Source organism: Rattus norvegicus, chromosome 4 (genome assembly GCF_021556685.1).
Source record: "Rattus norvegicus strain SHRSP/BbbUtx chromosome 4, alternate assembly SHRSP_T2T, whole genome shotgun sequence".
Lineage (NCBI taxonomy): Eukaryota > Metazoa > Chordata > Mammalia > Rodentia > Muridae > Rattus > Rattus norvegicus.
The window spans coordinates 16,717,490-16,732,608 of NC_141537.1; the positions used below are offsets into that span (position 1 = coordinate 16,717,490).

Consider the following 15,119-nt stretch of genomic DNA (forward strand, 5'->3'; position numbering starts at 1 on the left):
CTTGCTTGACACACTTGAGCCGGAGGGGGTCCTTGCAGTGTTTGATCACGGCCAGAACATCCCTGATGGTGAGCCCCGCCACGGGGGTCTCGTTCACCTCCAGCAGCAGCTCCTCGGACACCAACTTGCTGCCGCTTTCATAGGCCACCTTGCCCGGCTTCACCTCCCCCAGGTAGGGGAACTGTCCGTTTTCGGCGCCCCCCTTCAGTTCAAAGCCCAGCTGGCCCTCCGGGTTTCTGCCAATGACACTCTCGTGGACTTTGCTAGTCCAGTGGCTTTTCTTTTTCAAGCTTTTGGACATGGTAGTAGGGTGAGTCTCCTCAGTTCCTGAGGGTCCGTTGGGAAGGAGGGTCTGGGAGTCAAAATCGGGATGGAGGAGCAAGGGGGCCAAGGGAAGAGGGTGGCAGACTTTGCCTTTCTCTCCCTCTGCTCCGCGCTTTCCCTCTTCTTTGGATGGAGTGTGGCGGAGGAAGGGGGAGGATGAGAGGGACGGCTGGGCAGAGGTAGGAGAGCTTGGGTGAGGTTGTGCTGTCCCTTGAATGACACTCAAGGCTTTGGCCCCGCAGCGGAGGAAGCTGTGGTGGCGTTGGCGGCGTTAGCGGCGGTGGCGGCGGCCGAGCCAGCGCGAGCAGTGGCCGAGCTGGTGAGCGGGTGGCGTGGGGGTGGGGAGGAGGGTAGGGATGCCGGGGGCCACTCCTGCGTGCTGCGAGTGGGGAGCGCGCGCGCGCTCGCCGGCCTCTGTGTTGTTAGCCGATATCCATGGCAGCTGCAGTGGCAGCGGTAGGGAACGCGTGTGTGTGCGCGTGTGCGCGTGTGAGCCTGTGTACTAGTTGTACTGTACTGGCAGGATGTAAGCGGGCGGCAGAGGGGGGTTCGGGTGGGGGGGGGATAAGGGATGCGAGCGGAGGGAGGAGGCGCGCGCACCGGGTGGAGCGCCAGGGAGGGCTTCGCCGCGGTTTCCCTCCCTCCGCGGCTTGACCCGGTAGTGAAGGCGCGGGGAGAGGCAGGCCCCGGGCCGCCCCGCAGCCTTCGGGAGGAGGCGGGAGCCGGGAAGGAGGGGAGCGGAGGCCCGGCGTGGGCAGGCCGGCGAGAAGAGCCTGGATCCTTGGGTGGACCTGTCTATAGCTTCCCTGCGAGCCGGGCTGCTCGCCTGCAGGACGCCCGGACTTGCTCACACCCCAGCAGGGACAAAGCAGAAATCCGGGGACCCGAGGGCAAGCCCGGTGCCGGGTGGCCCATCTGCAGCGCCTCCAGTCTTCTGGGGCTCCATCCCAACGCGAGGAAGCTGGAGTTCGGAGTCCTAGAGTGGAACTGCAGAGGGCCTGGCAGCCCAGCCGGAGCCGGTGGAGAGAGACTTCACTGTTGGCTCGCTCCACTTTTACAGTCTTTACGTTCCTCGCAAAGTTCTCAGAAGTGGCCCTCTGATAGAGGAAAGTTAGAGGAACGAGTCTGGTCGTCCTGGCTGCAAGAAGAAGGTGAAATAACATCTGCAGAGCAGGGCCATGTGTCCCCTGGGAAGAAACTGAAGAGGATTGAGTGGAGACTGGGTAGAGGGCACCTGCCCGAGTTGAAAACTGGAAAGGGGCGGTGGGGGAGGTGTTAAGGAGATAACTGGTGTAAGAGACTGGACATAGACATGGAGAGTTTAATCTGGACAGGAGTCAAGCCTTAGTTTAATCAGACAAACAACCTCTGCTACAGGAAGGGAAAGAAGGCTGGTGATGGAGCATGAACTCAGCTCGCTGTACCCCCATCTAGCTCCTTCCCCTTCTTAGAGCCAGGTGGAAAACTAAGCAAGGCACAGGAAGCTGAGGGCCGCTGATTTCTCCAGGGAAACCCTGAGTGGTGCTTTTTGAGTTTCCATAGCTTAAATTTCATTTGCTTAAATTTGAAATAATACGTTTCAGACAAAAAAAAATCACTCACCCACTCGTCTTTGTAAAATCAGAGCACGGGAATTATCAGCGGTTAAGATCCTTATGTCTGGAATAGAGTGTGGGAGGGAAGCAGTGCAGTTCAAAAGGCTTAGCTGACCCAGACAGAAAAGAGGGGGTTTGAATCCTGGCTTTGCTGCGGGGCTTTGCAGGAGTCCCACATTTAGCAGGCGCCTTCACCTTTCTCTCTTCGCTTCTTTTTAAATAGGGTTAACAATACTAACGGGGCCTGATGCAGTGAGGAGAAAATCAGGCAAGGCAGGGAAAGGGCTGCCCTGCACAGGTTAGCTTTGAACAGCAGGTCCTTCCTTTTCCGCTCCACCCCCACCCCTCATAGAGACCACAGCAAATTAGGTCAGAACTGAAGATCTTTACAAAGGGTGGATTTGCTCGACTTCATGCCTTTTCCACTTGAGAAAATGGATGTCCAGAAAGTTAGCTATGACTGGTGAGGGCTACCCAGTCATTGGCCTTCAGGAGTGTTCAGGAACCAGCGAGGTGTCCATTGGAAGCCCAGTCTCATCTGAAGTTAGGCTGAGGATTATGAAGCACCATCCTGAGTGGAAAGTGACAGTCATAGCAAATGGGATGGCATTTGTTTAACACCAGTTACAAATTACCATCACTGTGTGTTCTGATATTTAAAGTTCTAATTGGTTATCAGGTTTTATACTATGGTTATATTGTAGACTTCTTTACAGGTGGGGAGAGGGAGGCAGGCAATGATAGATTTTACCTACCTCCGTTTTTATATCTTATAAAGTTATGCATCTAACCACTGTAACAATAATCTCATGCATCTGCATCCAGACCCTTTTGATTGTCTTCACAGCTCTATCCAATCACTGCCTTGAGCTCTTCCCTGTTACCCATATTACTTAGCACACGTCATAGCAGGACTCAGTATAGTGTGGCCATAGATTTAGGCCTTCTCCTTTTTGGGACAAAAGAAAAACAGTGATTCAGCCGCTTTCCTTAGGAGGCCCCTTCTCACCATCCTTAGGCTGACAGAGCTGCAGAGCTCTGTGTTAGTTCCCAGTCCACACTGTATTGACTTGCCTGCAGATATCGGAATCAGAATCTAAACCCTTCTCTTTCCTAGTAAGATTTTGTTCACTTGACACACGGGATATTTCTCTGGGAAATAGAGCTGCAGTTGAGAAAATGCCTCTGCCAGATTGCCTATCAGCAAATTTGTGGAGCATTTATTATTATTATTAATGGCTGCTGTGGAAGGATGAAATTGTACCACCATGGGCAGGTGGTCCTGGGTAGAATAAGAAACCAGATTGAGCCAGCCAAGTAGAACAAGTAAGTAGTGATCCTTTGTAATCTATACTTTGATTCCTGCCTAGAGGTGCCTGTCTTGAATCCTTGCCCTAAATTTCCTCCAGGATGGACTGTAAGACAAAATCAACTCTTTCCTCCCCAAGTCGCTTTATGTCAGAGTGCTCTAATCCAGCAACAGAAAGTGAACCAAGACGGTCACCAATGGCAATGGTAGTTTTGTTAGAGTGGTTCAGACACTTCTGCTTCCTCTATGTTGGGGTCTGCAGTTGTCTGTCCAGTCAGTGGTGTGAAGAATCTGGGAAGTGTTTTGATCCCACAGCTCATAGCCTCCTACTGAGAAAGTCTCTCTGACTGGTCACAGGCTTTCTTGCAAGTTTTTCCTGGCAGTGCAACAGGTATGTCTTCACCAACTATGTGACCTCTTGACCAGTTTTTTGACCACTGAATGATGGCCACATCAATGTCAATGAGACTGAACTATATTGCTTTCTGCCTTGTCGGGGTGAGAGAGAAGAGCAAATGAATGGGTGTTCTAGATTATTCTCTCCTCGGATTGAATGCTATCCTATAGTCCTGAAGGCAGTAGCTGTTTCCTATATTGGTTATTTCTGTATTCTCTAGAAGTGTCTTTTCTATCCTGCCTCCATTTATTACACACACACACACACACACACACACACACACACACACACCCCTGTATATGTTGTAAATTCACTGAAGGACTGGAGTGTGTGTGTGTGTGTGTGTGTGTGTGTGTGTGTATGTGTGTGTGTGTGTATGCATCAGTATACATATATGTCAATAGGTGTACATATATTTATGTGTATGTATACACCAATGCTAATTTTCTAATTTAATACCTTGTACATGCTAGGCAAGTACTGTATCACAAAGCTATATCCCCAGGCCCCTCAATATTTCTTTTTTTAATTCCAGACTGGACATGTTATATTTAAGAATTATATTTGGGTATACCTATACTTATATGCATGCAACAACAATTGATGAAAAAAGAGGACATGAATTTGACCGAGAGCATGGGGGTATATGTGATGGTTTAGAAGGAAAAAGGGAGAAGTGAGAAATGCTGTAATTCCATTGCAACAAAAACAACCCCGACAAAAGGAACAACACCCCCAGTTACCCAGCATGGCCGTGAAGAGTTTTCTGAGCAGCAGTTCAGAGAATTCTCATAGCTAGGCTGCTAAGTAAGCAGACCTAGACTAGGTGGGCACATGCCCTCCTTTGACTACTGGTTTATGACTTTCCTGTGAGTTATAATGAAAATTGGCAAAAAGGTTCTTTTGACATTTCCCATTTATAAGATGAAAGCATAAGAAAAGTAGTTTCCTAAATTTTGAGCAGGTGCTCCACTTTTTCCCAACCTAACCCAGTATTTCTTAGGAATAGATTGAAAATTTTATCAAATGTTTATTTTTTTTATCAAGATAACAATCACGTTTGCATCCAGGGCAAATTTTACATCATTTTAACTTGATTTTAGGTGGAAAATACTTTATTTTAATTAATTTCATTTATTAAATTACAAATTCCATACCCACATGTAATGCATTACTTTTTACTCTCATCTCTGACACAGCCCCCAAAAGATAAATATGGTATGTATTCACATACATGTGGATATTAGATAAGTGTTAACCAAGATACACTATGTATACACCATAGCAGTTAAGTATAGAAGAAGGGAGGGACTAGGGAGGACACATAGATCTTCTTGGGAGGGGAAAATAGAGGACATTATAGATTTAATGGGTGGACTGTAAGTGGGGGAGAGTATAATCAGAGGACCAGATGGGCTGGGATGGGGAGCGGGAGTTGAGGAAGGAATGTATGGAGAGAGAACTAGCATTGACAGGCATTGGGGGGTGGTATAAAAATCTAATGCAGTGCAAACTTCCTCCAATATATGAAGATGATCACAATGTAGCATCCGAACAATGGCCACCTCTTGTCAACAAATGAAGTCTGCAGTACCTGAACCGGGTAACATCCAGTTGCACTGTTAGCCAAAGGAGCCCCGTGGAAGTACTGAAGCAATCCAGGCTGTTGCCAAGATAATAGTTTACACTCTCAAAGCTGAAGTAAGATCCCATTGCACACGACAGCATGCAAACAACACATCAAACACGGACAATTTGAGTTAGTGTCTACAAAGAACCTTTATCCCTACGTTAATGTCTCTAGTACCAGAAGGTATTCTGCAGGCTACCAGAAAGAGAAACATACATACCAACCAAGAAGCCAACCCTTTGGTCTACAAAGTGTCTAGCCTGAATATGCTAGGGCAATGGTGGCCTAAAACTTGTGGGAGTAACCAACCTAGGTCTGATTACACTCAAGGTCTACTCCATGAGGTGGAACCTCTCAATATTTGTTTATGAAATTTTCTTTCTTCCAATCTTAGTATGTCCTTTGTCTTATGACTAGATTTCTACTCATGGAATTAAGGTGAATTGTGTAGAGATCTCAATCTTGGTATTCAGAAATGACATATGCTTTTCAAAAACTTTTAATTAATGTTATTTATTCACTTTACATCCCACTCACTGCCACCCCTCCAGTTAACCCCCTTCCACAATTTTCTCCCTCCCCCTTCCCTTCTCTGAATGGGTGGGGTCCTCTTGGGTATCCCCTGCACTCTGGTACTTCAAGTCTCTGTGAGGCTAGACCCTTTCTCTCCCACTGAGGCCATACAAGGCAGCCAAGCTAGTAGAATATATCCCATGTATAGGTAACAGATTTTGGGGTAGCCCCTGCTCCCCACGTGAAGGTCAAGCTGCACATTTGCTACATATGAGTGGGGAGGCAGAGGTCCAGTCTAGTATCTTTGGTTGGTGGTTCAGACTCTGAGAGCTCCAAAAGTTTACGCTATTAGCCATAAAACACAGGTATTGTGGTACATTCCACAGACCCAAAGAAGCTAAACAAAACAAAGGGCCAAAGGAAGAAACTTGAATCTCAATTAGAAGGGGGAAGAAAGAGTCATAAGAGACAGACAGAGGGAGGAAACGAGGAAGAAGGGGGAGATGGGGAGAGGAATGTGGGATTCGGGGTCAGAAATGGGATAGGATGGGAGAGATGGCTAGATGGCCATGAAAATGAATGGAAACCTACAACTAACAGGGTGAAGAGGTGGTGGGGGTGGAGGTGGGAGGCTTCTCCAGCACTGGGGAGAAGGCAGTTACCCAAGAATCAATGGGGATGATCTTAGCTGTGACTCATTACATATGAGAATATGGAACTACATGGGAATATGGAACCTGAAGAGACCACCTCCTTGGTCATGTGATAGAGACACCAACCCACCTACAAAACTTTCAACCCAAAATTTATCCTATCTACAAGTAATGCACAAGGAATGGAGCAGAAACTGAGGGAATGGCTAACCAATAAGTGGGCCTACTTGAGACCCATCCCATGGGCAGGCAACAATCCCTAACTCTATTAATGATACTCTGGTTGTTTTGAGACAGGAGTATGTTACCAACTCCGACAGATATAGACACCCACAGGCAAACAGTGGATGAAGTTTGGGAAGTCTTATGAAAGAATAGGAGGAAGGGTTGCTGGCCCTAAAGGAAATGAAATTTCACAGGAAGACCAATAGAGTCAACTAACCTGGACCCTTGAAATATGCTTTTGCTGTGCAACCTTCACCAAGTCACTGAACCCAATCAGAGGGTGTGGTATCACTTGTTAAAATGTAGTGGAATGTATATGACAATAACCTAAGCATCATATAAAATGTGAACATACTTTACAATTTTAAGTTGCTACTAAAATAGAATGAATTATCAAATATAGAGATTCAAGGTAGCAAATGTCTGAATGGTTTTCGATTAGAAAGTGTTACAGTAATTCTACAGGAATTTAGATCTGTCAATTTATTAAAGGATAAAAACAAATAGTCATCAGGGTGCAAATGTGCTCTGTAGACAGTACTACAGAAATCAACACCATTTTGTGATCTCACAAGTGTAAACTTTCCACTAATTTGATGGCTTTCATTTCTGCATATTTCCTTGCTTTCTGTTGCTTTCTTGAGTGTTTTGATTTTATATGTATGTTAAAGCAACAATTTCATAACAGCATTCTATGGGTAGAGCACAGCATTAGACATGATACATTATGAAAACGTAGATATTGGATGTGTCTCTCTGTCTTCTCTCATACAAAGAGACACAGAGAGAGACAGAGACAGAGAGGCAGACAGAGACAGAAAGAGAGAGAAAGATAGAAAGACAGAGACAGAGAGAGCGACAGACAGAAAAAGAAAGAGACAGAGAGTGATAGAGAGACAGAGAAAGAAAGAGACAGAGACAGAGAGAGAGATAGAGAGACAGACAAAGAAAGAGACAGAGACTGAGATAAAGAGACAAAGAGACAGAGAGAGACAGAGACAGAAAGAGACAGAGAGACAGACAAAGAAAGAGATAGACATAGACAGATACAGGGAAAGAGTGAAAGAGAGGCAGAGAGACAGACAAGACAGAGACAGACAGAGACAGAGACAGAAAGAAAGAGACAGACAGAGATACAGAGAGACTGAGAGATAGACAGAGACAGAGAGAGACAGAGAGAGACAGAGAGACAGAGAGATAGAGACAGAAAGAGAGACAGAGAGACAGAGAAAGAGACAGAGAGACAGGTAGAGACCGAAAGAGTGTGTGTTTAGTTGGTAAAGTTCCTGCTGTACAAGTATGGACTCCTGAGTGCAGATCCCTAGGACAAGTATAAAGGCTAGGCATGATGGTGTGTGCCTACATCCTGAGTATTTGGGAGTCCAGGTATGAAGACAGGAAAATCCTGCTAGGCTAGACTAATCTGACCCTGTCTCAAAAACAACACACGCACACACACACACACACACACACACACACACACACACACAGAGACACAGACAGACAGACACACACACACACACATATGCATACATGCACAGACAGAGAGACAGTGAACCCTCAATTTCTATGGCACAGGTGCCACAGCTCTCTTTGATTGAATTGAAAAACGATCTACAGATTCAATGCAATCCCTATCAAAATACCATTCCAATTCTTCAAAGAGTTAGACAGAACAATTTGCAAATTCATCTGGAATAACAAAAAACCCAGGATAGCTAAAACTATCCTCAACAATAAAAGGACTTCAGGGGGAATCACTATCCCTGAACTCAAGCAGTATTACAGAGAAATAGTGATAAAAACTGCATGGTATTCGTACAGAGACAGACAGATAGACCAATGGAACAGAATTGAAGACCCAGAAATGAACCCACACACCTATGGGCACTTGATTTTTGACAAAGGAGCCAAAACCATCAAATGGAAAAAAGATAGCATTTTCAGCAAATGGTGCTGGTTCAACTGGAGGTCAACATGTAGAAGAATGCAGATCGATCCATGCTTATCACCCTGTACAAAGCTTAAGTCCAAGTGGATCAAGGACCTCCACATCAAACCAGATACACTCAAACTAATAGAAGAAAAACTAGGGAAGCATCTGGAACACATGGGCACTGGAAAAAATTTCCTGAACAAAACACCAATGGCTTATGCTCTAAGATCAAGAATCGACAAATGGGATCTCATAAAACTGCAAAGCTTCTGTAAGGCAAAGGACACTGTGGTTAGGACAAAACGGCAACCAACAGATTGGGAAAAGATCTTTACCAATCCTACAACAGATAGAGACCTTATATCCAAAATATACAAAGAACTCAAGAAGTTAGACTGCAGGGAGACAAATAACCCTATTAAAAATGGGGTTCAGAGCTAAAAAAAGAATTCACAGCTGAGGAATGCCGAATGGCTGAGAAACACCTAAAGAAATGTTCAACATCTTTAGTCATAAGGGAAATGCAAATCAAAACAACCCTGAGATTTCACCTCACACCAGTGAGAATGGCTAAGATCAAAAACTCAGGTGACAGCAGATGCTGGCGAGGATGTGGAGAAAGAGGAACACTCCTCCATTGTTGGTGGGATTGCAGACTGGTAAAACCATTCTGGAAATCAGTCTGGAGGTTCCTCAGAAAATTGGACATTGAACTGCCTGAGGATCCAGCTATACCTCTCTTGGGCATATACCCAAAAGATGCCCCAAAAAGACACGTGCTCCACTATGTTCATCACAGCCTTATTTATAAAGCCAGAAGCTGGAAAGAACCCAGATGCCCTTCAACAGAGGAATGGATACAGAAATTGTGGTACATCTACACAATGGAATATTACTCAGCTATCAAAAACAATGACTTTATGAAATTTGTAGGCAAATGGTTGGAACTGGAAAATATCATCCTGAGTGAGGTAACCCAATCACAGAAAAACACACATGGTATGCACTCATTGATAAGTGGCTATTAGCCCAAATGCTTGAATTACCCTAGATGCCTAGAACAAATGAAACTCAAGACAGATGATCAAAATGTGAATGCTTCACTCCTTCTTTAAAAGGGGAACAAGAATACCCTTGGCAGGGAATAGAGAGGCAAAGATTAAAACAGACACAGAAGGAACACCCATTCAGAGCCTGCCCCACATGTGGCCCATGCTTATACAGTCATTCAATTAGACAAGATGGATGAAGCAAAGAAGTGCAGGCCGACAGGAGCCGGATGTAGATCTCTCCCGAGAGACACAGCCAGAATACAGCAAACACAGAGGCGTATGCCAGCAGCAAACCACTGAATTGAGAATAGGACTCCCGTTGAAGGAATCAGAGAAAGAACTGGAAGAGCTTGAAGGGGCTCGAGACCCCATAGGTACAACAATGCCAAGCAACCAGAGCTTCCAGGGACTAAGCCACTACCTAAAGACTAAACATGGACTGACCCTGGACTCTGACCTCATAGGTAGCAATAAATATCCTAGTAAGAGCACCAGTGGAAGGGGAAGCCCTAGGTCCTGCTAAGACTGAACCCCCAGCGAACTAGATTGTTGGGGGGAGGGCGGCAAGGGGGGGAGGATGGGGAGGGGAACGCCCATAAAGAAGGGGAGGGGGAGTGGAATGTTTGCCTGGAAACCGGGAAAGGGAATAACACTCGAAATGTATATAAGAAATACTCAAGTTAAGAAAAAAAAAAAAAGGAAAAAAAAAAAAAAGAAAAACGTTTCCCCTAACTTCTAAATCCCTTTGCTTCTCATAATTTGTCCATCTTTGAAAGAATGCCTAAAAAACTACTGGGTGTTTTCTGCTCTAGATTAGAAGCTCATAAGGAAACACCTGGAAATTAACTTTTCTCCCATAATACATTTCCCAAGTGCGGCCCAAGTGAGTAGAAGAGACCAACTTGTCTTCTTTAGTAGCAAGGAAATCTCAGACATTATATCCACCTCAAGGCTCCCTTGCAAGAGCTTATTGAAGGTAGAATTTGACCTGAAATTACCCTTTCCTGTCTTGCTCATTCTGTAACTGTCATCTTTTAAGAATAATTTCCTTAATAATCATTACATTCAATCCTGGTCTCAATGTATGGTTCTATAGGCCCAAACTTAAGAGTTTTCTATTTAGTTTTATAAATGAGGAAATAAAGGTCTTTATATTATAAGTTACTTAAATTACATTATCAGTAAGGATAGAGCTGTGATTTGATACATATTTGTGTAACATTAGAGCTTTCAGCCATATATCTATCTATCTATCTATCTATCTATCTATATATATATATATATATATATATATTGACCTTTGTAAATAGAAGTGGCTAGAAAACTTGGCATTTGAAAGCAGACCTAAAAATTCTATCTAGATGTGAAGAAGTATATATCTCAACTAAAAATACTTGTTAAAGATGTACAGACATGGGGCACACTTTTGGAATTGTTGTAGTTCAGTATACGTTCAGACAAGGGCTCTCTTGATATCAAGGGACAGGTGAGCATTTCTATGTATTTTTAGCTCTATTGCTTCTGTAAAAAAAGTGACACATACGGTAGTTTCCAGCACCATTTATAAAGTTGTGATGAGACTTCTAACACAGAGAGATCATCTTCAGTTACAGTTCAAAATGATAGACTCTGCTCTTTCTGGAAGTTGGGAAAAGGGGGGAAGCATTCCTCTTCCTTTATCTGGTTTGAGATCGCCTTGCTTTGTATCCGAAACCATAATTTCCATCAGAGCCCTCCACGCATCCCATCACACTGATTCAGACTCTTGTACTTCCAGGAGTCCTGTGATTACACAAGGCCATCCAGAAATGCCTAGGTCTTATTTTAGACTTAGCTGATTTAGCAATTTAAGCTCCATATTCAACCTCTCTCTGCTTTGCTATATAGCATCACACACTTCGAGGTTCTCGTGGTTCGATATTGAACTCTTTCAGAGAGGACACTGCTTTGCCAACTATAGTTTCATAGAGCATCCTGTCTCCTCTCCTTGTTTTTTTTCCTCAGGTCAAGGTGACATCATGCATACAACACCATCTTCCTTTATATGCCTGTAAGATTGTTATCCCAGGTGAGTTGAGACAATATGGATTATTTAAGATTTTTAGATATTAAAATAAGGTCCTTGGAATATAAAGAAAGTCCGAAATTTCAAAACTGAACGTTAGAGCAAAGTGAGACAATGCTATAGACAGTCTTCCACCACGTTTTAGGCCTAGGAATTTCAGGATTCCATGTCTTTCTAAAATACAGCCCGTTATACACCAGGTTTCGACCTACTCACCTGAAGATAAACCTCTGGGACCACTTTTGTTTGAAAAATAAATTCTGCTGCTTTTTCCTATTGCAAAGGCCTCTCTCAGTCCTGTGTGAACTGAGACCCTTCATTGTTTTCAAACCTGCCTTCTACATCAAGAATGAACGATAGTGTGTAGCACAATATCCATGCCATGTTATCATTGCCTTTTTTGGACCTGGTACATTGTCTGGCGGAATGTCAATGCTCATCATTTATTTCCTTAAGGCAAAACATCTACAGATTAATAATTAGTAATAATAGATTTTATTACTTACGAGATTATTTCTTTACATCCATAATAATGATTTAGCATGGTAAAGCACAGAGAGGCACACACTGGTAGACACTGAGATATTTACAAACGAGCATTAGTTTAAGAAGTGAAATGAGATTCTTCAGAGTTTGCGGCAGCTCCAGGTCAGAGTCTGAGTGATGGTGGGGATAGCACTGGTGAGTGCAGATGACACCCTCGCTAGCAGGTCCATGGTCATGCTTATCATATGCTTAGGCCCATATAGAAATAGTGATCTCATTGTGTTGATTTATTTTGCATATTGTAGATCCTCAGACTTTTTTATTTTTTATTTTTGTATTTTAGTACCCTACCTGCATGTACACCTGAATGCCAGAAGAGGCATCAGATCCCACTACAGATGGTTGTGAGCCACCATGTGGTTGCCGGGAATTGAACTCAGCACCTCTGGAAGAGCAACCAGTGCTCTTAACCACTGAGCCATCTCTCCAGCCCAATCCTCAGACTTTTAATCCAACTATGTCTAACAGGAAATCTCTACCCATCACCAACCTGAGCAGAAACTTTTTATTTGTTTTTATATAGAAGTTTATATATATTTCAAGTTCCAGTCTAGAGTTTATTCACATTCGTACTACTGTAGATTAGTACTTCCCCCCCACCCCCAAGCTTTGCCTCCATGGTGCTCCAAGAAGACCATCTACAAATACTGGATAACTTTCTTTAAAAAAGAAGAAGTGATGTTAAAACTTTTAATCTTTGGAAATGTCATCTATTTTCCTATTTATTTTGAATATGTACATAAATACCTCCCTCCAACGGCCCTGGTGCTGACCACTATGACTCCTTAATTTCACGTCTTTGGGTGTTTGTTGTTGTTATCGTTATTGTTGCTGTTGTTGTTAACACCTCAAAGTCCAATTAGTTCTACCTACGTGCTCATGAGTATGCAGACAGCAGCAAAGGCCTGGTTAACCTAACAGCAGCCATGTCTCCAAAGCATCTAATATCCCTCAAAATCATAACTGCCAAGAACCCCTCCACCTAGGGTTGGGTCAGGGCAGCCTCCCCCATTCATGTTGAAACTTTGACAGACTTGATATTATACAAATCACCTGAAGGTAACTACAGATGCTGTGAGTTGATATGTACATTAGCTGTGTCATGGTTGGTGCAGTCCAGTGATTGTCTGGCTATCATAGAGTGGACCCAGTCTACGTCCAATAAGAACAACTGAAGGTCTAAGTCAGGAAAGAGTTCAGACTGTCCAGAGTATAAAAGCAAATGCTTTAATGTTCTGACTCTATCCAACACAGTAAAAAAAAAAGATAGCAAAACTAACTCTAACCAAAAGCAAAATTTAGCTAATTGAGCAAGAGTCTTAGTTCATTTTCATTGCAAAAACGTCTAAAAGACACAGCCAGAATACGGTAAATACATAGACGAATGCCAGCAGCAAACCACTAAACTGAGAACGGGATCCCCGTTGAAGGAATCAGAGAAAGGACTGAAAGAGCTGAAGGGGATTGAGACCCCATATGAACAACAATGCCAACCAACCAGAGCTTCCAGGGACTAAGCCACTACCTAAAGACTATACATGGACTGACCCTGGACTCTGACCTCATAGGTAGCAATGAATATCCTAGTAAGAGCACCAGTGGAAGGGGAAGCCCTTGGTCCTGCAAAGACTGAACCCCCAATGAAAGGGATTGTTGGGGAGAGGGTGGTAATGGGAGGAGGATGGGGAGGGGAACACCTGTACAGAAGGGGAGGTGGAGGGGTTAGGGGGATGTTGGCCCGAAACCAGGAAAGGGAATAATAATCAAAATGTAAATAAGAAATACCCAAGTTAATAAAGATGGAGGAAGAAAAAAAGAACTTTGGTCCTCATAAAACACTATTGCATGAAATTCATGGCAGTGAAAATATTCAGAGTAGATAGGACAGCTGTGGAAGAAGTTTTGTTCTAGTGTTGCTCCTGCTTAACCTGGGAGTTCATAAATCATAGAGAAGTTTGACTGGCTCAAGAAAAGAAAACATAAAAATGTATGCATTTTTATTCTCTGGCTTTTAAGTTTTTTATATATTTGTGTTTTATATATCTTAATAGGTTCTCCAATGAGAACCTAATATTTTCATTGGTATATTGAACTTATCCATAAAATAAGCTAGGATAATACTTTCTGGACCCTGATACATATACCGTTTTTCTCACTCAGTCCACACATAGTATTGCTGTGTGAACATTATTATCTGATTTTCCCCTTTTTAATTTTTGGTCTCTACTTGTTTACAGCCTGACAGTCTTCTATCATTAATTTACCATCTGACAAAATCAAAAGTACATTTTTTTTATTTCCCAGCATTTCTGAGTAGAATTTTTAGACATTGCAAAAGTTTAGATACTTTGACTTTGTGACATCAAGTATCTTTGTCTGTTCGCTTTTTCACCCTTCATTTCTGTGGAATTAAAGCAAAAATGTCCACTCTTCCACTTTTCACTTCATGAATGCTAAGACTTTTAAATAGTCTTATAATTTTAATATGCCCATATATACAGAAAACCTATCAAATGCAATTTGCTTGTGTTTTACTTCTCTGATCACAATAGCAAATGTCTGTCTAAAATTGTTTTCCTCAAACTTCCTAAATATACATCTTAATTTCTTTAATATCTTTTCTATAGTACTTCTCAATATATGCCTTCAGTTATAGTTTTGAGCTTAAAAAGTATGTTGTTCATATAGTTATATGTTGTAAGCTTTATTTTAATCCAGCTTAACTTTAATTTTTTCATTTTAACAAAAGTGATGTATATGCATGTACATGTACACGTGTTCACATGTGTGTGCACACATGAATGCAGATATTCATGCATGTGTGTGGATATATATGTGGAGGACAGAAGCTGATGTCAGTTCTTTGATTGATTT

At 43.0% G+C, this 15,119-nt stretch overlaps 1 protein-coding gene and 1 long non-coding RNA gene across 13 annotated transcripts in view; one reads left to right on the forward strand and one right to left on the reverse strand.

Annotated features, from left to right (window-relative positions):
• Magi2 (membrane associated guanylate kinase, WW and PDZ domain containing 2) overlaps positions 1-664 on the reverse strand; it is a 1,487,762-nt gene extending 1,487,098 nt beyond the window's left edge. For 10 of the 11 annotated variants that reach the window (XM_087655501.1, XM_087655502.1, XM_087655506.1 and 7 more), the window contains exon 1: positions 1-664. In XM_087655501.1, the coding sequence (XP_087511627.1) occupies positions 1-301 (301 nt within the window). In that variant the 5' untranslated portion in view covers positions 302-664. 11 annotated transcript variants of the gene reach the window in all.
• Positions 520-15,119, forward strand: part of 4921504A21Rikl (RIKEN cDNA 4921504A21 gene like) — a 27,998-nt gene continuing 13,398 nt past the window's right edge. The window contains exons 1-2 of one of the 2 annotated variants that reach the window (XR_015686322.1): positions 520-643; positions 11,639-11,702. This is a non-coding gene — a long non-coding RNA (RIKEN cDNA 4921504A21 gene like). Of the gene's footprint in view, positions 644-736; positions 781-11,638; positions 11,703-15,119 lie in introns of those variants that run through there. The other variant, XR_015686321.1, reaches the window with a different exon arrangement.